The sequence below is a fragment of the Phyllostomus hastatus genome, unplaced genomic scaffold, assembly GCF_019186645.2.
Source record: "Phyllostomus hastatus isolate PE091 unplaced genomic scaffold, TTU_PhHast_1.1 phas_scaffold_21, whole genome shotgun sequence".
Classification (NCBI taxonomy): domain Eukaryota; kingdom Metazoa; phylum Chordata; class Mammalia; order Chiroptera; family Phyllostomidae; genus Phyllostomus; species Phyllostomus hastatus.
The window spans coordinates 15,277,077-15,298,273 of NW_025334017.1; the positions used below are offsets into that span (position 1 = coordinate 15,277,077).

At 37.4% G+C, this 21,197-nt stretch overlaps 1 protein-coding gene across 3 annotated transcripts in view; it reads left to right on the forward strand.

The window, feature by feature from the left end:
- The first annotated feature begins 693 nt into the window (after nt 1-693).
- SLC26A7 (solute carrier family 26 member 7) overlaps nt 694-21,197 on the forward strand; it is a 94,349-nt gene continuing 73,845 nt past the window's right edge. Inside the window, exons 1-2 of one of the 3 annotated variants that reach the window (XM_045861530.1) lie at nt 694-760; nt 19,484-19,761. In XM_045861530.1, coding sequence (XP_045717486.1) covers nt 19,569-19,761 — 193 coding nt within the window. In that variant the 5' untranslated portion in view covers nt 694-760; nt 19,484-19,568. Of the gene's footprint in view, nt 761-19,207; nt 19,342-19,483; nt 19,762-21,197 lie in introns of those variants that run through there. The other 2 variants (XM_045861528.1, XM_045861529.1) reach the window with 2 other exon arrangements.

Below are 21,197 nucleotides of genomic sequence, written 5' to 3' on the forward strand. Positions count from 1 at the left end.
TTCTCCAGGCCACAGAGCTCCAAATCGCATGAAGGCTTCTGACCTGCAGTTCTGAAGGGACCTTGAGTCACATACACCAGCCAAACCACACCAGGATTAATGAGGGGACTTTTAATAATTTTCATCCTACAAGAGTGGGTGTCCAGAGAGGTCACAGAAGTCATCTCAGGTGAAAGTTTAGAATGTGTGTCTGGTTTCTAGGCACAAGGATGGAGTGAGGGAAGATGGCGAATAGGACATCACTATAAGTAAGTGGGCAGCAGGGCCAATGGTGGGTGAGTGAGCTACAAAAGTAAGGCTGTTTTAAAGGCAGGATGGGGAAAACAAAGGCTCATTATAATCTCCTCCAGTCAGATTATCCAAGCACAGCTGAGAGATCTGGCACATTCAAGGGCAAGTGCTTGAACTTGAACCATCAGAGGAAATGGGTGTGGGGCTAATGCAGACAGGGCTGTCTTCCCACTGCCCACGATGAGGGCTGGCGGGTGGGAGGGGGGGCGCCTGGTTAGAAGGAATGTGTATTGTTTTGAAAATGGATTGTAACTGCCTCCTTATCTCCCTTTAAGAACAGGTCTTGTCCTGTGACTGCTTCTTGACCTTTTCTTTCTGCACGTACACACTGAGGTAAAGTACGTAGTTTCGTGTCATGCGTAGGACATGTGCCTGCTTTGTCTGGGCCACCTTGTAACGAGCCTTGGACTGGAGGAGGAGCAGTCTCTCTCACACCAACCGGCTGCCCTCGGGTGCGCTCCCCTGTAATGTGAGTAACAAACGGCATGTCCACATCTGCTAGTCCTCTGGGTGGTTTTTTCCGATTACCACAAACACTTAAGCAGCTCCCAGGCTTGGAGTTCCTGTGTTACAATGGGGCTAGTAAGCATTGCTTGCAGACTGTAGGTGAGGGAGCTTGGACCATGGTTGGACAGCATGGGTCAGGGACTGTGGGGGGCAGGGTTTTCCCAAGGGCCATCTTCTGGGAAATCTCTACTTTTTATTTCATTAAGTAAATTGATAAAAAAAAAAACAGGAGAGAAGAAAGAAAAAAGGCAAGAATATTGAAGGATGGGGAAGCTGAATGTAGGGAGAAGAGGATCACAAATAATCATCACTCTTCTAGTAAAGTTAGACAAAACCTCTGATCAAGTGAATAAGCAAGGCCTTTGATTTCTTTCTGCTGTAAATCAGGGTTTACATGTAATTTATTACTTCATCTTTCCAAATAGAAGGCAAAGGGCATTTCAAGACATTTTACAAGCATTTAAAATATCTCAGGCAAGTAATATTAGCTTGAAAAAGGTACTTAAAAGAATAAGATATCCATGTGTCACTGAAAGAATTCCTTGTATGTTTAGAATTTCTTTTTCAACAAATATTTCTTGATACCTCTAATAGGTAAGACATTTTCTAAACTTAAGAATGGACAAGACCTTTATCTGTCCCTAACACCACAAGCAGAGAGGAAGTCATTTAAAACAGATCAGGTGTGAAACTTCCACCAGTTTCATTCTCTCTCTCCCCACCCCTTCCTGGGTCTGATTGCTCTTCCCTCAGATCTGCTTGTTGCTCATTCCCCCACAGCCGGCAGGAAGGGCCTCCCTGGACAGGGTATTAAAAACTGTGCATTCCACCCCCAGCACACTAAATTCCTTCCCTTCTGAGGCTCCTGTCCCTTATTTCCTTGCATTTCACTCTATAATTTACTTACTCATTTTATGAATTTTCTGTCTCCCCACCCCCCACCCCTGGCTATAATGTAAATTCTATGAGAGCAGGGCAGGAATTTTTTATCCTGACATTTTATTGCAAAAATTTCAAACATACAGAAACATTGGAAGAATTTTGCAACGAATACGTATATGCCCATTGCCTAGATTTTACAATGAGTATTTTTCTGTACTTGCTCTATCACATTATCTCTTCATCCCTCTATTCACCCATTAATCCATCCTGTTTTTGATATATTTTAAAGTTGCATTTCCCTTTAATATTTCAACATGTATGTCACTAACTAGAGTTCAATGCTTGTTTCTCTTTTTTCTCTTCTGAGGTAAAATTTACATGGCTTTGGCAGATGTATTCACAAACCTTTATCAACAATAAAGTAATTTAATAAAAAGATATGGAGCTTTACCAGCACCTGGAAGGTTCTGTTATGTCTCTTTCTCACAGGGTTGCCAAACAATTAAAAATACAGGAAATCCAGTTAAATTTGAATTTCAGTGAAACAATGAATACATCTTTAGCATAATGTTTCAAAATTTACATAAGGCATAGTTGTACTAAAAAAATCCTCTGTTGTTCATCTGAAATTCAAATTTAACTGGGAATCTTGTATTTGATCTGGCGACTCTACTTTTCAGGAATTTCTTGCCCCAACTCCCCCAAAAGCAGCTATTGTTCCGATTTTTTTTTCCACCAGAAATTTTACCTTAGAACTTTATAATGTGTTTTTTTTCTGTATGGCTGAGTGAAAACTCAGCATGATGCTTTTGAGATTAAGCCATACCATTGCACGTATCATGTGTTTGTTCCTTTTTATTGTGGGATAGTATTTTATAATATGGTTGTAATACCCTTTGTTCATTTATTCCCTATCTTGGGCATTCTGTCTGTTATAAATAAGTTGCTGCAAACAAAAACATTCTTACAACATGCATTGGCTACCAGTTACAGTAGTCTAGACAAAGTACAAACTTTTAACAAACCTCACCGGCACTGTATAATTTAGCTTCTCTTACCTCTTCCCTGGCTTCCCTTCTTGCCACTCTTCTTAAGCTCACTATTCTCCATCCATATTCCTTTTAGTGCCTGGATGCTTGCATGCACCTCCCATTTGAGACTTTTGTTTGCAATGCCCTACGGTTGGAACACTGTTTCTTCTTCTTCTTTTTAAAGATTTTATTTATTTACTTTTTTTAGAGAGAGCAGAAGAGAGGGATAAAGAGAGAGAAACATCAATGTGTGAGAGATACATGGACCTGTTGCCTCTTGAGCACCCCCTACTGGGGAACTGGCCCACAACCCAAACTGGGTTGTGCCCGACTGGGAATTGAACCAGCAGTCTTTCAGTTCACAGGCCGGTGCTCAATCCACTGAGCCACGTCAGTCAGGGCAGAACACTATGTCTTCTTACTTGTTGCCTGACACATTTTGCCTGTGTTCCTCTATCTGCTACTCTAGGCAAAGTTCCTAACCTCTCTATGGCATAGAATAATAATAGTTCCCTTTTCAAAGGGTTATTAAGAGAATTAAATGAATTCACATTCGAAAACCACTTAACATGGCACCACAGTAACTATTCAGTCAATGTTTGTAATTGATGTTGTGGAGAACCTTGAATTTCTAGAAGCTTATGCTTTATGTATACTGTATACTAAAGAACAGGGAATTATTGAAGGCAATGGCAGCAGAGTGGAAGATGAATTTCAAGGGGGACCAAGCAAGCAAGAGGGAAAAAGGCCAGATCAGAGTTTATAGTAATAGTCCACATGAGTACAGTCAACGGGAGTTGAGTTAATAGCAGTAGGAATTGAAAATGGGAGATGGATTCAGAAGACCTTCATGTTCGAGATGGAACCAACTGAGTAGTGAATGTCAGCGAGCCTAGGACAAGGTGTGACATAGCTTTCTCCGAGCTTCCTGTCTTAGGTCATCTCTAAGAATGTTAGTGCCAGGTGCTGAGGTAAGGAATTCAGGAAGAGGGGGTGGATATGAAGAAAAATAATTTTGCTTTTAGAAGTGGTAAATTAAGGATGCTTTACTGGACATTGCTAGAAATGTCTCATAGACCATTCAAAAGGAAAATACAATGGAAGGCATGGATTTTGATGAGAATGAATGATATATCATAAAGATGATGTTTTCAAGGAAACAGAAAGTGACACTTTTATTGTTGTCCTACAAATCTAAGTTCTCTTTTAGAGTCATCTTCCATATAATTCTAATGACATACAAAGTATACAACTCTGTCTTCTACATTCCAGTTTTAGAAAACAAAGACACAGGGACAAGTGGAGAAGACTGTTCATGTGAGAGGGCCAAAGGCACACGGGAGGGGCCTGGTTAAAAGTGAGAAGCAGAGTTGTTTGAAGGGAACCACTTAAGGTCTGGCTGTGGCTGTGATGCCTTTCTTCTTTTTTTTCTGAAATATTAAGACAGTGGTGCTTTGAATCACAGTGTTCCAATTTGCAGTTCAGGGTAGATTATTTTAAATCTTAAAACTGTGAAGAAGAAGTTGAAGTCAGTAGGTGCCATTAGGTTCCTGGTTGTAAGGCAAGAGGCAAGTACTGTGTGATGCTGGGAAGTGTGTGTGCCTGTTTTGCCTTTTTTGCTTGTTTTGATTTTTTTTTTCATTGCTAGACAGGAGCTGGATATCAGAGAAGAATTACTGTTATGGGTCTTCCTTTAATCTGAGAAAAGCTTTCTAGTTATAGTGCTTGGGCTTTGTGTCACCGTCTAGAAAATTAGGTGTATGCTAGTCTTTATTATGCTGTATACTTTTATTAGAGTGTAACAAAAATTACTCAAGCTGAAGAGTTCTTTTAGAATGGAATTACTCATTCAGAAAAACAGAAACTGATCTGAAATTAGTTGTTTACCTCTGAATGTATCTTAAAATTATAATACATGGGCAATAATAAAATGCTACTTTCCTGATAAAAATATTAATGAAATTCAATTCTTTCAATCTAAGCTTTTTTAGAGGTTATTTATTTATAACCAAATGAATCTGTTTACAATATGTTATTTGTATTTTTGTTTATGTGAAGGTCTGTACTGTGAACCAGAATTATGATACATAATTTAGAGAGTTTATTTAGAGAAACTAAGAAGATTCTAAGAAACTAAGAGATTCTTTCATGTAATAGACATAAGGTATCTTACTGCTGATTCTAATCATGTTTTGCACTTGAAACAATATAGGTTTTCATTCATGTTTGGCTGTTTTATTTAAGAGCATGACATACTTCAAAATTCATTTCCTCAATTCCCTTATTCATCTCTTTTCATGAAAGGAATCATTTATCATTATGAAAGTACTTTTCCACTATACTATTTTTCTTACAGTGCTGAAGGTATTCCCTTTTGCTCAGTATTGATGGAGTTTCCAGGGCATAGGTCTCATAATCAGCTCTTCTGGTTGAAAATATATTGCTGAATTTAAAGAAGTCAGAAGCATTGAAAGAAATCACAGTGAGGGGGCCTGGGGAAAATAGAGAGCTAGAATGTTTGAGTAGGTGACAAAAAGGGGGGAAATTAATGAAAATGTTGCCATGTAAATTGGCTTATTTTTATGGTGCTGGTGTTTGCTGACGGAGCATTCATACGACTCCATTGTGTGGAAGAAGCAGGAGCTGCCTATGCCTAGCAGGCTTAAAATGTGCTCTGTAGAGTTTCAGTCTCAACAAAAATGTTTATTTTAATTTTTATTTATTTTTAAATTTAATCTTTAGTGTATTTTTTCATTACCATTTAGTTCCCTTATACCCTCCTCCTCCCAGCATCACCGCACTGTTGTCCATGTCCATGAGTCCTTTTTCCTATTTGCTCAATCCCTCCTCCCCTGCCCCTCCCCTGGCCCTTAGCTGTCAGCCTGCTCTCTGTCTGTGAGTCTGTCCCCATTTTCCTTGTTAGTTCAGTTTGTTCATTAGATTCCACATATCAGTGAGATCATATGGGAGTTGACTGGCTTATTTCACTTAGCATGATGTTCTCCAAGTCCATTCATAACGTTGCAAAGGGTGAAGTTTTCTTGTTTTTTTTATAGCCCAGTAGTATTCCATTGCGCAAATGTCCCATAGTTGTTGTATCCACTCATCTACTGAAGGACATGGGCTGCTTCCACATCTTGGCTATTGTAAACATAGGGGTGCTTATGTTCTTTCAAATTAGTGTTTTGGGTTCCTTCAGATATATTCCCAGAAGTGGATTGCTGGGTTGAAAGGCAGATCCATTTTTAATCTTTTGAGGTATTAAGGTTGAAAATTCTAGTCCATGATGCTGCTGAATACTCACTGGGAAAACTGAAAAATATTGGGAATATTTCCAAATTGGTGCCCTGGATTTGCAAGCCACTTTCAAAGTTTTACATGCTTGTAGTTAAAATGTGCATATCTGATATCTGAAGAAGAAGCAACCCCCAAACAAAGGATAATTTATTTTAGTCTAGTGAAGTTACCCCTTGTAATAATGTAAAGGAGGGTGAGCCTAGCAGGAGAGAAGAGGAAATGAGGAAGAAAAGGAAAGATGTTGGTCACTGAAGAGATAGCTTCCCCCCGGAAAATGTGGGAAAAGGGAACATAGCTTGTTGTTGTCTTACTTTTCTGAAAAATATGTTCCTGAAATCCGAAAAGGTAAAATAACTTGTCCAAAATCACACCGTGTGTCCATGGAAAAGCCTCAAGTCTTAGCTCCCTGCTTAACTCAGTGTGTTTTATTGCAACCATGCCTAGGTCTTGCCCCCATAGAGTCTCCCAGAGAACCGGAATTCTTACATCGTATCTTTTCAACTTCTGTGTTGCTCCATGAGTAGTATTCTTTAAACACTTAAATGCAGTTATTGCCTTCCAGGCCTGGCATTCTCCTTCACTCTGTTCTTAGCTGTCTCTCCTCCAACACCTTTCAGGATGATATTCTAAGTGGGAGTTTTCAGAAACATCTACTTATTCCAAATAGATCAGATGGTAATTGTAGAAAACTGGGACAATAAGAATGGATTCAGGATTTGTTTGCTGTGAATCTGGAATTCATTTTTATATTTAACTTAACTAATTTATTTTCAACTAGTATAACTCTCTTCTCTGAAAGTTTCAGTATGTGTTTTTTTTTTGTTTGCTTGTTTTTTGTTTTTCTCCTTAAAGTGTGACCACCATATCTCTGGGTGTGGAATGTTAGTCAGGAATATAATTTGAAGATCACTGGCTCTATAACTTAATCAGTTTTAATCATATTTGTTGGTCATATCACAAACTATTCCTTTTAATTCTTATTCAAAGTAATAAATGGGTTAAACCCATTATTTTGCAGAATGTGTCCCTCCCCAGACCTTTGTTACTTGATTTGTATATTAGGACACTCTTTTTTTTTTTAAGTCTTTTACAAAGTACATTATGAAGTACAATAGTTGGTTACCATTAAGTCATTACTAAAACTTTGTGTGTGTGTGTGTGTATATATATTTATAGTTGGCCCTTGAACAACACAGGTTTGAACTGTGAGAGCCCACTTATATGTGCATTTCTTCCTTTCTTTTTTCCTTTGTTTTTCATTTTTATCTGTGCATTTTTTCAATAAATACAGTGCTATAAACATGTTTTCTCTTTCTTATGATTTTCTTAATGATATTTTATTATTTTAGCTTAATGCATTGTAAGAATTCATTATATAATACATACAAAGTATATGTTAATCAACTGTTCATGTCATCAATAAAGCTTCTGGTCAACAGTTAAGTTGGGGGAGTCAAAAGTTGTACTTGGGTTTCCAACTGCACAGGGTGTCAGCGTTCCTAACCCCTGCCTTGTTCAAGGGCCAACTGTCTATATGCGCACACATGTTACTGTTCTTCCATGGGTTAAAATTGGGTGGCTGCTCTATTATTTAGGAAAATGCTACAGAGATTTAGCAGTGAAGGGCATATATCTTTGCCTTCTTTTTTTTTTTTTAAAGATTTTATTTATTATTATTTATTTTTAGAGAGGGAAAGGAGGGAGAGGGAGAGAGAGAGAGAGAGAGAGAGAGAGAGAGAGAGAGAGAGAGAGAGAGAGAGAGAGAGAGAGAGAGAGAGAGAGAGAGAGAGAGACATCAGTATGTGGTTGCTGGGGGTTCTGGCCTGCAACCCAGGAATGTACCCTGGCTGGGAATCGAACCTGGGACACTTTGGTTCCCAGCCCGCGCTCAATCCACTGAGCTATGCCAGCCAGGGCTAAAGATTTTATTTATTTATTTTTGGAGAGGAGAAAGGAGGGAGAAAGGGAGAGAAACGTCAATGTGTGCTTGCCTGTCGTAGGCCCCCTATTGGGGACCTGGCCCACAATCCAGGCATGTGCCCTGACCGGGAATCGAACTTGTGATCCCTTGGTTTGCAGGCCAGTACTCAGTCCATTGAGCTGCACCAGCCAGGTGCCTTCTTTTTCATCCATATAAAATATATTACCTGTTCTCAATTCTAATAAGAGAATTGAGGAACTGAATTTTGAAGTATGTAATGCTTTTAAGTAAAACAGCCAAATGTGAATGAACCCTATATTGTTTGAAGTGTGAAACATGATTGCAAACAGTCTTCCATTCAGTGAGTGGACAAGCTATGGCCAAACCGTCATTGTGTTGCTACTTGGTTTTCTCATATGTATTCAGGTAAGCAGTGCACTCAAGGGAAAGCATGTCATTCTTTAGGTGAGTCCAAGAGGACTGTGTTGTATCTCCTGTTCCTTATTTTTGTTTAATTGCAGTCATTGATGCCCTGCAAATAGACATAGCATGAATTGGTGAGCTGGTTTCCAGGTGTGCAGAAATTGGAAGTCTTTATTTATTTTTTATTTTTTTTATTTATTTATTTTTAGAGAGGGAAGAGAGGGAGATAGAGAGAGAGAGAGAAACATCAATGTGCGATTGCTGGGGGTCATGGCCTGCAACCCTGGCATGTACCCTGACTGGGAATAGAACCTGCGACACTTTGGTTTGCAGCCTGCACTCAATCCACTGATCTATGCCAGCGAGGGCAGAAATTGGAGGTCTTTAGAGGATTAAATGTTCTGAGTCCATGGCTATATGCCTGGGGATTTCTGAAGGGTAGAACTGTTTCTAAGCTGTCTGCTTCTGGTCATTGAGGGCTTGGTCCCTAAGTCATAAAAGTAAGCATCAAGAGGAGAAAGAGCAACTATATGGAAGGAAATATTATAGAAAATATATTCTTGCTCACGTTTAGGACTGACTTTAGAACTCTGGAATGCACTTTCTAATAAATTATCCATGTGTATAACCATACTCATTCCTATCAGGAGGAAAAGAGGAAAAAGTCAGAATTCCTACCAGTCTAGAAACATTGTAAAACAATGTCAGCCATGAAATGTTTATGAAAGATTTTGGTTGAAGAAGAGTTTAGGGGGAGTAAAGAGCTATCAAAGGTCTGAGAGACACAGAAATGTTTTAGTAATGGAGAATCTCTGTCTGGGGATTTAAAAATATATAACCCTAAAAAGATTGGTTCTTTAAAAGGAAAGATTCCTGCCTTGGCTGAGCAGCTCCACTGGTTAGAGTGTCATCCAATATGCCAAGGTTGAGGGTTCAATCCCTGGTCAATGCACGTAAAATAATCAACCACTGAATGCATAAATAAGTGGAACAACAAATAAATGTTTCACTCTCTCTCTCTTCCCTTTTTTCTTTCTCCCTAAAAATCCACACAAATTTTAAAAGGAAAGATTCCTTACAGATGTCTAAAATACAAATATTTTCTCACGAACTCAGGAAATATTTCTAACAGTCATTGATTAATAGCTCTTGAGTCATAACTGAGTTGATATATTACCAATTTCAATGCCAAGTTTACTTAACTGAACTATTGGCTGGGCACTAGGCACTGGGATGCTGGTTTGGAACTTCTATTACATCCTCATATAAGAAATAGATTACACAGAGTCAGAGTAAACACTGGCTGCCACTGGAATCCTTAATTTTTCTTTATATTTCTGAAAATGAAGAAAGACTGCACTGTTCATTTACTTTTTAAAAATTTTACTTAAACATAAATCCTCTTTGACAGGCCTCAGGACAGAAGCTAAATAATACGTATGGAATAGACACTGGTCCCTAATTAGTAGACATAAAATTTGTAACAGAATATTTACTTTTCAAGTTGAGTTTCAGGAAAATAAGCTTCTGTTCCCAAAGAAGAACATGGGTCTTCTTGGTTGCATCAGAAAGAAAACAGAAACCTCTAACCTAGACAGAAGAAAAAAAGTGAAGCTGGTAATTAGGCCGCAAGCTTTCTATTTCCAGCTCTCCCCATTACTCTTCCCCTTCTCCCACGGTTTTCAGGGAATAACAGAGTTGGGAGAAGCTGGGAGAAATCCAAAATCCACTTGAGTAATTTTATAATTAAAACATTCTGTGCAAACAGAAGTTTGTTTCTTGACATAGTATGTTAGATTGTCAAGTGAAGGTAGATAAAAGCAGTAGATAGCCAATGCCTTCCTGTGGGTAGAGCATGCGTTATTTTAATGAAAGAAAATGAGAGTTGATGTAATATATTATTGAAAATATTAATTACCATCAATAGTCATCGCTGATATAAATTTTATACCTTTTGTGCAAATTCAAACCCCAGCAACTTGCATCCAGGTGTTCTTGATTGTTCATTGTGGACTTGATGCCCACTAGGTGGCACTGTTGCTTCACAAAGTTGGTCCTGGAAGCTCCATTAACTATGTAAATTACCTAGGGAGCACTATTTATATTTGTTATAAGTATATTGTTTATAGTTTAAGTGGGAATGTCTGCTTTACCAGCTGGAAATCACACTAATACCAATTGTCGTTATTTTTACAAATAGTTCTGATAAAACTCTCTACTATATAAAATTTACAAATGCTTAGAATAAAGAAAAAAACAAAACAAAACAAAACTGCTGATATTCTTGTTACCGTTTGCCACCACACCAATGTCTACTATTTGTCAGCGGCTTACTCTATGAGGGCATTTGTGCTTATTATAGGTAAATTATCTCATTCAGCCCTTCTGACAACCAAACATGCTAAAGATGGCAAGGCTAAGAAGTGGCAAGACTAGAGTTCGCACCCTATCTGGCGGCCCCTCCTGCCCTGCGAGTGCTGCACAGAAAGCTTGGGGTGGGGAAAAACAGGGGGGTGGCTTAACATGGACATAATATGGCTTTCTTTCCATTACTTTTAAAGGTGTTTGTGAGAGTGGAAAAACTCTGTGCCTGTTTTATATACTGGCTAATATATATATATTGCACAGAGGATAACTTGAATTTAGGATCACTAGATGAAACCCAGGATGCCTATTTAATTTTGTGTTTCAGATAAATGACTTCTTGCAAATATGCCTTATGGAAAAATCTGAATTTCTGATAAACAACAAACACATTGATTTTTCTAATATAAATATGTTGCAAGAGCATATCTACATTTAAAAATAAAACTTATTCTTTGTTTATCTGAAACTCAAATGTAACTAGGTATCTTCTGTTTTAATTTGCTAAATTTGGCAACATGGCCTTGCTATGATTTCAGTTAATTTGGGCCAGTTTAACAAAAATTCAGTTTTCTTTCTGTCTAGGACTCTTTCCCTTCTCTCTGAACAGCCCTTGGTTCATGTCTAAGGAATATCTAGATTTGCCCTTTTAGGGGATGACCCTGTGGTCATTTCCTTGCTACTCCTTTCTGGACGTACTCCACCTGGCATCATCATGCTTGTTTCATTTTCACCCCTTTTCTCTCTACCACGTTTTTTCCCATCTATAAAAATGATTAGAGATTTCTACCTCAAAAAAACTCAAGTTCCCTTTGGTTATACTTCTTGAAAGAGTTGCCCCTATTTTTTTTAATCATCCACTGACTTTTTAAACAAATACAACCTGTACCCATTAGTTACTATCTCCCAAAAGTTACTCAACTACTTTCTAATTGCTAAATTCCATACTTTTCTTAGTCCTCGTCTTTCTCTCTTTTCCCCTCTGTGTTTGACAATGTTCCTTCTTTAATCCCTTATTTCAGTCTCCCCGTATTATTTCCCTTCTTGTGACAGACCATCACCTTCTGGTAGTCAATTCTCAGATATTCAGTCTTTATTGCCATGGTTATAATGGCATTGCCATATACCCAGCCCCATAAAAATACTCCTTTTTGACATTTTCTGGCCTCTGTTGTTTTTTGCCATTTTATGTGGTTTCTATCCACACTACATTCATGCATCTATTCGTTCCTTTTTATTTTCAATCTGATTAAATTATAAAGAAACTGGATTTGTCAAACAAATTAAGATTAACAGGAAAGGAATTGTATTCTATCTAGCCTTCCCTCCCTAATCTCCTTAACTGGTGATTATCTTGGGGCTGACAGGAATAAAAGGCATGTTCTTGTGGTAGGGTTTCTTGATTTTTTTTCGGACTTGTGAATGAGTTGATAAGCTCTCTGCTTTCAGCTGGTCTCTGTGGTTTCATCAGAGTGAAGGTGGGACATGAGAATACTTGTGCATGAGATGGGTCATCAGGTTCAGCTGCGACTGTGACACAGGCACTTTCATTACCTTCAGTTTTGAGCATTACCTGTTCAATATGTTGACTAGAATGTGGGAAAGATCATATATGAAATTTGCTTTATTATTTTTAAGTACATTTTATTGATTATGCTATTATAGTTGTCCCATTTTTTTTTCTCCCCTTTATCCCACTCCACCCTGCGTGCCTCCTCCCCACCAGCATTCCCTCCTCAGTTCATGTCCATGGGTCATACATATAAGTTCTTTGGCTTCTTCATTTCCTGTACTATTCTTAACCTTCCCTTGTCTATTTTGTACCTACCATTTATGCTTCTTATTCCCTGTACCTTTTCCTGCATTCTTTCCCTCCCCTTCCCCACTGATAACCTTCCATGTGATCTCCATTTCTGTGATTTTGTTCCTGTTCTAGTTGTTTGCTTATTTTTTGTTTTTTTTTTTAGGTTCAGTTGTTGATAGTTGTGAATTTGTTGTCATTTTACTCTTCATAGTTTTTGATCTTTTTTTTTTTAGATAAGTCTCTTTAACATTTCATATAATGAAGGCTTGGTGATGATTAATTCCTTTAACTGGACCTTATCTGGGAAGCATTTTATCTGCCCTTCCATTCTAGTCCATCACCTTAACCACTTGACCACAACTACTCACACATTGCCCTTCCATTCTAAATGATAGTTTTGCAGGTAATCTTGAGTAATCTTGAGTGTAATAGAGTAATCTTGATAGAGTAATCTTGAATGTAGGTCCTTGCCTTTAATGACTTCAAATACTTCTTTCCAGGCACTTCTTGCCTGCAAGGTTTCTTTTGGGAAATCAGCCGATAGTCTTATGGGAATTCCTTTGGAGGCAACTGTCCCCTTTTCTCTTGTTGCTTTTAAGATTCTCTCCTTGTCTTTAATCTTGGGTAATTTAACTATGATGTGTCTTGGTGTGTTCCTCCTTGGGTCCAATTTCTTTGGGACTCTCTGAGCTCCCTGGAATTGTAAGACTATTTTCTTCACCAGAATGGGGAAGTTTTCCTTTATTATTTTTTTCAAATAAGTTTTCAATTTCTTGCTCTCCCTCTTCTCCTTCTGGCACTCCTATGATTCAGATGTTGGGATATTTAAAGTTATCCCAGAGGTTCCTAAGCCTCTCCTCATTTTAAAAAATTTTTGTTTCTCCATTCTGCTCCAGTTGAATGTTTATTTCTTCCTTCTGTTCCAAATTGTTGATTTGAGTCCTGGTTTCTTTCCCTTCATTGTTGGTTCCCTGTATAATTTCTTTTATTTCACTTGTATAGACTTTATTTCTTCCTTTATTTTGTGACCATACTCATCCATTTCTGTAAGCATCCTGATTACCAGTGTTTTGAACTCTTCATCTGATAGGTTGTCTATCTCCTCATTGCTTAGTTCTTTTTTCTGAAATTTTGATCTGTTTTTTCATTTGGGCCTTATTTTTATGTCTTAGTAAACCTGTTATGTTGTAAGGGGTAAAGCCTTAGGTATTCACCAGGCTGGGGCAACCTACTTCACTAAGTTGTGGTGCTGTATGAGGGGGAGGGGCCAGAAAGGGAACAATGCTGCCTTCTCAACTCTCATCCTGCTTTCAGTCACTCCCCCTGCTACCCACAAGCAAATTGGGTCCTTCTCGTGCTGATTCCCAGGTAGGTGGGTCTGTGTATGTTCTAGGGCCCTGTAGGTCTCTCCAATGAACTCTCCTGTGAAGCTGGGAGTTTCTCCTGTGCTGCAAGCCTCACAGGGTTTATAGCCAGAAGTTCTGAGGCCTTAATTTCCCACACTGGAACTCTGGGTTGCATGGTCTGTCTTGCTTCCCATTTGTTTCTCCTATCTTATCCTCACATGAATGTGGGACCACCTGGTCCACCAGCCACTGTATCACCCACCCAGTCTGCTGCCTTTTGGCGTGTCCTCCTCCACCCTGGCTGCCTGTCTCCACCCCTCCTACCAGTCTGGATGAATGTTTCTTCTTTAACTCCTTGGTCGCCGGACGTCCATATAGTTTGATTTTCTGGTAGTTCTGGTTGTTTTTTGTTTTTAAATTTGTTGTTGTCCTTCTGTCTGTGTGAGGAAGCAAAGTGTATTCACTTACATCTCCATTTTGGCTGCAAGTCCTCAATGTGCCTTATTCTTAATCTCAGGAATCAGTTCCAGCAGACAGGTGAGACCTTGAACTCTTAAATGTTTTGTCCTTGGTTTTACAATCCTAATTATGTTGTCTTCTAAAATATAATGCTCCCTCATTCTTGGGACTTCCTTGGTCAGGTAACCCATGGAGATGTATTAGAAAACAGTCTGATCATCTTGTATAACTTTTGAAAAAGAGACTTCAAATAAGAATGTTCATTGTATTGAAGACTGTTGGAAAATTTATTTAATTAGGTGAACATTTTCTTTTGTTACAGGTTAGTAGACTGCCTACCAAAAGCAATTCCTTTTCTATAGACAATGGAAAAAATTGATAGGCATAAATACTGTGTGCTACTAAGCATATTCATCATTTCTCTCTTTAGTTTCAAGTTTCTAGGTACAATAAAACCCTGTTTTTATAAATTGGAATGAGACCCACAATTTGTTAAAAGTTATTTATAGATGCAAATATGAGAAAATATTTCTGCTAACTTCCATAATTGCCTTAGATTAAATATTTCTAGAGCAGTACTGGTATGTGTACACTCCCACCTGTGCCCATGGCAGATATCACTAACAGATCTATACAAAGTTGCTGAGTGAGCATGTGCGCACTTCTCCAGAATCCTCAGCTCCTCATTTCAGTAATTCAGCTGAAGAACTGATTCATCCATATTGGCGCAGGATATGGGTGACTTTATATTGACCAAATTAAAAACATAGAAGATAAATACCAGAAGATAAAGTCAAGAGTTTAGAAATTTCAGGATCACTTAAGGACACAGCAAACCTTTGAGTTTGAATAAGAAGAATGGAGTTGGCATGTGGGTCTCCAAACTAAACAGGGGTACATGACCAATTTTTGAGGATAAATAATGCTGTAGTGCAAATAAGAATTTGGGGTTCAAAAAAGGGAGATGGAAATAGGTTTGGGTTATTATAAAATGTGGAGTTTGAGTAAGTAGACCAGTTTGCAAAAAATTATAAACTGGATAAGACTGTCCACCTAGGAGAAGAAGAAAACATTCTATTCTAATTGAATAATGATGGGAAGTGAGACATATATCATGTTTTTCCTTTATGCTTTTAATTCACTAAGGAATATTAAAAACTCAGTTTAAAATTGTTTCCCTGACCATTGTGGCTCAGTTGGTTGGGCTCATACTGCATAGTGAAGGGTCACTGGTTCGATTCCTGGCCAGGGTGCATGCATGCCTGGGTTGTGGGTCTGGGCCCTGGTTTGGACATGTGTGAGGCAACCAAGTGATGTTTCTCTCTCACATCTATGTTTCTCTCCCTTTCTTTCTCCCTCCCTTCCCCTCTATCTAAAACTAAATAAAATCTTAAAATTGTTGAAATATACCCATTATTCAAGTCATCTTGAAATTAATGAAAGAATTTTAGTCACTAACAAATAACATTTATCAGTATTTTCTCCCTTGCTATTTCACTTATCTAAATCCACACCTCAAAGACCTTGAAAAGTTGGCATGAAATTTCAGCTTTGCTTGCCAATATGTTGTTTACTTTATGGCTCCATAGTGCAATACTTTAAATATTTGTTGTTGTTGTTGTTGTTGTTGTTGTTGCTGTTGTTGCTGTTGTTCTCCTATTGACATGAATAAACAGTAATGTGCCCTGGGGTTTGATTTATCAGCTCTAGTGTGTGTATATTTTACTGCCAATAATATAGTGAATATGGTACAAAATATCATTGAAATCTATGTGTAATGTACATCTTGCAACTTCTGGGGCAAATTTGAGTTATGCTGTTAATGAATGGGGAGAAAGAGAACTTTGGTTGTATTCCCTGTATGTTACTTCTTAAAGTGAAAGAAATGCTTCATGAAAGGCTTAAAAAGCCTCTTAACATTTTGAATTTTCTATAAACTAAAATTGTTTGTCTATATCTTCAATAAATTATAAACTTGTAATTATTCACTGTTTCTTTTTCTACTGGAGTCCACTGCTTGAATTATACTTAGTCATTCATTTTGACTTCCTAAAAGAAATAAGCCTGAGCGTTGAGAGCTTTCGAATGTTGTTGTGTGCCTGATGGTAACAAGACATTACTGGTAGCCCACATTGGAATTACGTTGTCAGATATGAAATGTGAACCAACAAGTAAAAACTAGCTCAAATGAAAATTATGTTCCATGACTTCAAGGTCCCAGAAAATTGTAAGCCCAAGTGCTCTAATTAATCCAGAAAATAGATCTCATCAAGTGTTGTGAAGCCAACACGTGACAGGTTGAAGAATGTCCTAATGAGACTACTTACAGGATGAGTTTATTATTCATCTGAGCTGGTCTAAGGTGTTAGCCCCAAAGTGCCTCATTGGAGCACTGGAACAAGACACACTAATGAAAATGGCATCATTAGTGATGAGTGTTTGCTGGTTAGTTATCTCCTAATGATTCCACTTCTAAGGAAATAGTCAGAAATCTGGTTACAGATTTATGCCCAAAGATGTGAATCCCAGTATTATCTGTGAAACGAAACAAAATAAAACCCTGCAAGAACCAAAGTATTTACTCCTCAGAAAATGGGTGTACAAACTATGGTACATCTTTATGAAGAAATATAGTGCAGTCATTTAAAAGAATGGTGTTCTCTAAGAATTTTTCATGATGTGGCAAAGGCTTATGATATAATGCTCAGTAAAATCCAAAGTTATGCATACAGCAATATCTTAGCTATATGAAGAAAAACATGTCATAGATGAGAAAAACTAGAGTGTAAACTATACCTACATTTTTTAAAATTTTATTTTAATCCTTGTTCAAGTACAGTTTTCTGTCCTTTACTCCTATCCCAGCCCACCTATACCTAAATTTTAATCAACAATGTGGTTATAGAAAATATTTTTCTTTTTTAACACTTTTCTATACTTTCTAAAAGTTTCTGTTTTATAGTAGTAAATTGATTATATAAAAATCAGAAAAAATGAATAGAAAATATTAGGACAAATAAATGGCTTCTGAATTTTTGTCCAAGTGCACATGGTCCACATTTTGCCCTACTGATCCCTGACAGAAAGTACACAAAGCCATGGTGATTGACCATGGACTGAGTAAGCACGGATTTGGAGTTGATGTCCTCCAAGATTTATAAGTCTGTATTTCCAAATGTAACCTGGCTATAAATCAGTATTTTAGGTGTCCCAGTCCCCATACAGATCATGTTCAAAGAAACATAATGCCACAGTCAAAAGTAATGTGAGAAGGTAGTAATGGGTGAAGGGGGTCAAATTCATGGTGACAGAAGATAATTTGACTTTGGGTGGAGGGCACACCATCAATATCCAGATTGTGTATCATAGAAATGTACACTTGGAACTTACATGATATTATTAACCAATGTTAACTAAATACATTTAATAAAAAAGTAACGTGAGGAGAATTTCAGTCTTAACTAGGATCTCTCAAAAACGATTAAAGGTGATCCAATGTATAACCTGAATATTGTTTCTTAGAAGACTCTTTCCTTATTTGAGCCTGGCTCAATTACCTCATACTTCATAATTGTTCCACAGGCTCTTACATGCTAACCCTCTGAAACTCTCTAAAACCCCAGGCCATGAGGTTTTCTGTTTCCATTCCCCCTGTCTCTTGCATTCACTGTCTAGTTTTTCCCCTTTCCATTATACAGATTCTGTAAGAAAAGTAATTGTGTTGGAAAGAGATGGACCTTTCCATATATTGTGAGGGAATGGGGAGAAGGCCAGCAAGTAAAATAAAATCTCTCCTTATTTTACCCATTGTTATCTCTAACTATTTTTCTGTCTCCACTGATTTTCAGGCTACCAGCATAGCCTGGAACCAGGCTGAGATAGACTACATCATTCTTGGGTAATTTCAGGAGTGCAGGCATTCAATTCACATATTAATACCTAATGACTGGATCCTACGTCTGCAGAACTTTCATTAGATCCTAGGAAGGTGGCAAAGCAAGTTATGTGAATAATCCCTACTCACAAGGAATTTACAATCTCATTAGCCTGACTGGATCAAATCACATGAAATAGATTTCAAGAAAGAAAACCAATAGACAATGAGAATGACTATAGCTGTACACCCAAGAACAGCATAAGGGTTACCTGGATGTTGGGTGTACAGCAAGAACAGAGCTGAGGGGAAACCAGAGAATGTTTCATGGAAAAGGTAAGTATTGAGTCTGTGTTTGATCCAGGCAAGAGACCGGGGAACTAAGGAAAGTAGTATAGAGATATGCTGAAGAGTCAGTATGTAGCATATGGTGAATGTAATTATCTACTGAAACAGAGAGTCCAAGCAAGGTGCAAAGTTTTCTTTTTTCCTCAGTGGAACTGCAATTGTGATTTCAGTCAAGCTTTCAATTATTCTTACTTTGCCAGCATAGATTTGAATTTATTACCTAGATATGTTTTGAAAAAATGTATTGTGAATTTTGATTATGGGAGTAAAATATACTCAGTATATATACATATTATATATATATATAAGTATATATGTAAACTTTTGAAAGGAAGTATATAATACAAATAACTATTGTTTTTGTGAATGAAAATCTCACCTACCAGGGACTGAAAAAGATAGGGCATTTAGCAATGCCCTCTTATTTTGCTGAATTTTGTAGAGCTGAAAATGTATACTTCCTAAATTGGTAAAGTACAGATTCTCTGATTCCCACCCTCCCCGCCTCCCGCCCCCCACAGGCCAGACCATTCTGGCAGTTTTATGTTTTTGCATAGCTTATAGGAAGAGTCTTAACTAGCTGAATGCTTCCTGTTTTCATTAGCATGGCCCAGCCCACTTCCAACACACACCCAGAGCTACATTGGCCTTTGGGATTGGAGCCAAAATTTAAGACTACAGTGAATATAAGGGAATTTACTGGTGAGAGAGCTGTAGACCAACTTAACATTGAACCCATTCCTTTTCCAAGATCGGAAAAATAGTAACAGGAACCATTTCCCCATATCATTCAGGTAAGAATTCAAGGTTTTAATCTGTATTTTTATCTGGAATGATTAGCTGCACTGCAATAATACGTACAGCCCAGCTGCATATATTTAAGTTCGTCTGTTAATCTTTATCTCTCTTTTTTTTATTGATTTGTTTTTTGCATAGCGTTGACGTTATAAACCACAGACGAATTGGAGCCTCACACTGAAAGGAGGAAAACTTTTGTTTCGTACAAGAAAGGTTCTGAAAAATGACAGGGACAAAGAGGAAAAAGAAGAGTGTGCTCTGGAGCAGGATGAAGAACCCCCATTGTGAAGACTTGGAACAGTGGGGCAGAAGGAGGCTACCTGTTTTGGAATGGGCACTACATTACAATCTGAAAGAAGACTTGCCCCCAGACACTGTGTCTGGGATAATGTTGGCAGTTCAACAGGTAACACAAGGTAATGTACTGTACTCGTTTTTCCTGCTTTATGCAGAACAGATGTCACTTTGCTTTAGTGGGAGAGTATTGTGACCTCAGATCTACAATTTAGCTAATGAAATTAATATTGAATTAATTTTGGGGAAATAAACACATTGACTCTTTTATACTGAATATATGTATAAATATATAGAGAATCCTGTATGTCCTTAGAGCTTATGTTTATTGTGCATGCTGATTTAATTTTGAATCACATCGTACACTGTATTTCTCAATAAGAAATTTAAACTGGTGAGAAGTCTCATTTTAATTTTCCTAAGGCAGATTCTAAATGATATGCTGGGTTTAGATAGGTGTTTCTCTTGGTAAAAACTTTTAGTTAACTAGTGTCCACATGTATGAGTGTGTGTGTATGTGTGTGTGTTTTCCTTAAAAGTATACTCATTGTATTTTTTGACTGATTCAATTAATCATTTTCTAACTGTAGCAAGGAAAGCAACTGACTTCTCAGCCTTGAGAATTTGGAACGCTTTCCTTAGCACAGACTTTGTAGATTTGTATTTCCTTGCAGTTTCACTACCTCCCTGTCTTGAACTATTATTCATACCATTAAACTATATGCACTCTTTTAACTGATTTGTTCTGTAGCTGAAACAAACTTGTTTGTTTATTTGTGCTTTTAATGCAGATTAGAAACATCTGCACTAGTGGCTTTACATTAAGATCCATAATACTACCATTTTGTGGGTTTAAATATTTTTAAATAGTCTTGTATTACATTTTAATGACTATTTTGTTAACAGCAAAACACAGTGATCTTTCATTAAAAAGCAGAATAAATAACAGGTTAGGGCTTTTGCAGCCTTGTTTTTATTTAATTTTATTCAAATGAGACACTGCTACTTTGAAACTTAGGTGATGAATTTACTAGGGCTTTGTCACCAGATAGTCTGAGTATATTTTTTAAACTTATTTTGCTTTAACTTAATGTGAAATAAAAGACTAATATATATTTAAAACTAAATTTTTTCACCTTTGTAAAATATCAGGTTAATGAAGAAGTTTGAGAATATAATAAAATTACCTGTGATATGTCATTAGTGATATCATTTATATGTAAGTCATTACTAGTTAATTGTATGGCTTCTATCTGAGTATAGATTTTGAGGAATTTTATTTTATGATTTATATATTACATTAGTTATGAAGAAAAACTGGGCAGATCCCAACTGACGAGAAGCACAAAGGTCACCCATTGTGTCTTATAAAGTCATAGATCTTGCTACTGTTCCTTTTGAAAGTAAGTCTACCCATGACTGGACAAGGCTACATCACTAGAAAGACCTTAAAATTTTGTGTTGGTATATGAAAAGACTCATTCTTCTAAAAGTACCCCTATCCTCTTAAAAACAACTTTCTCAAACTTTCTCATGCTTACCTACTATGGAGGTATAA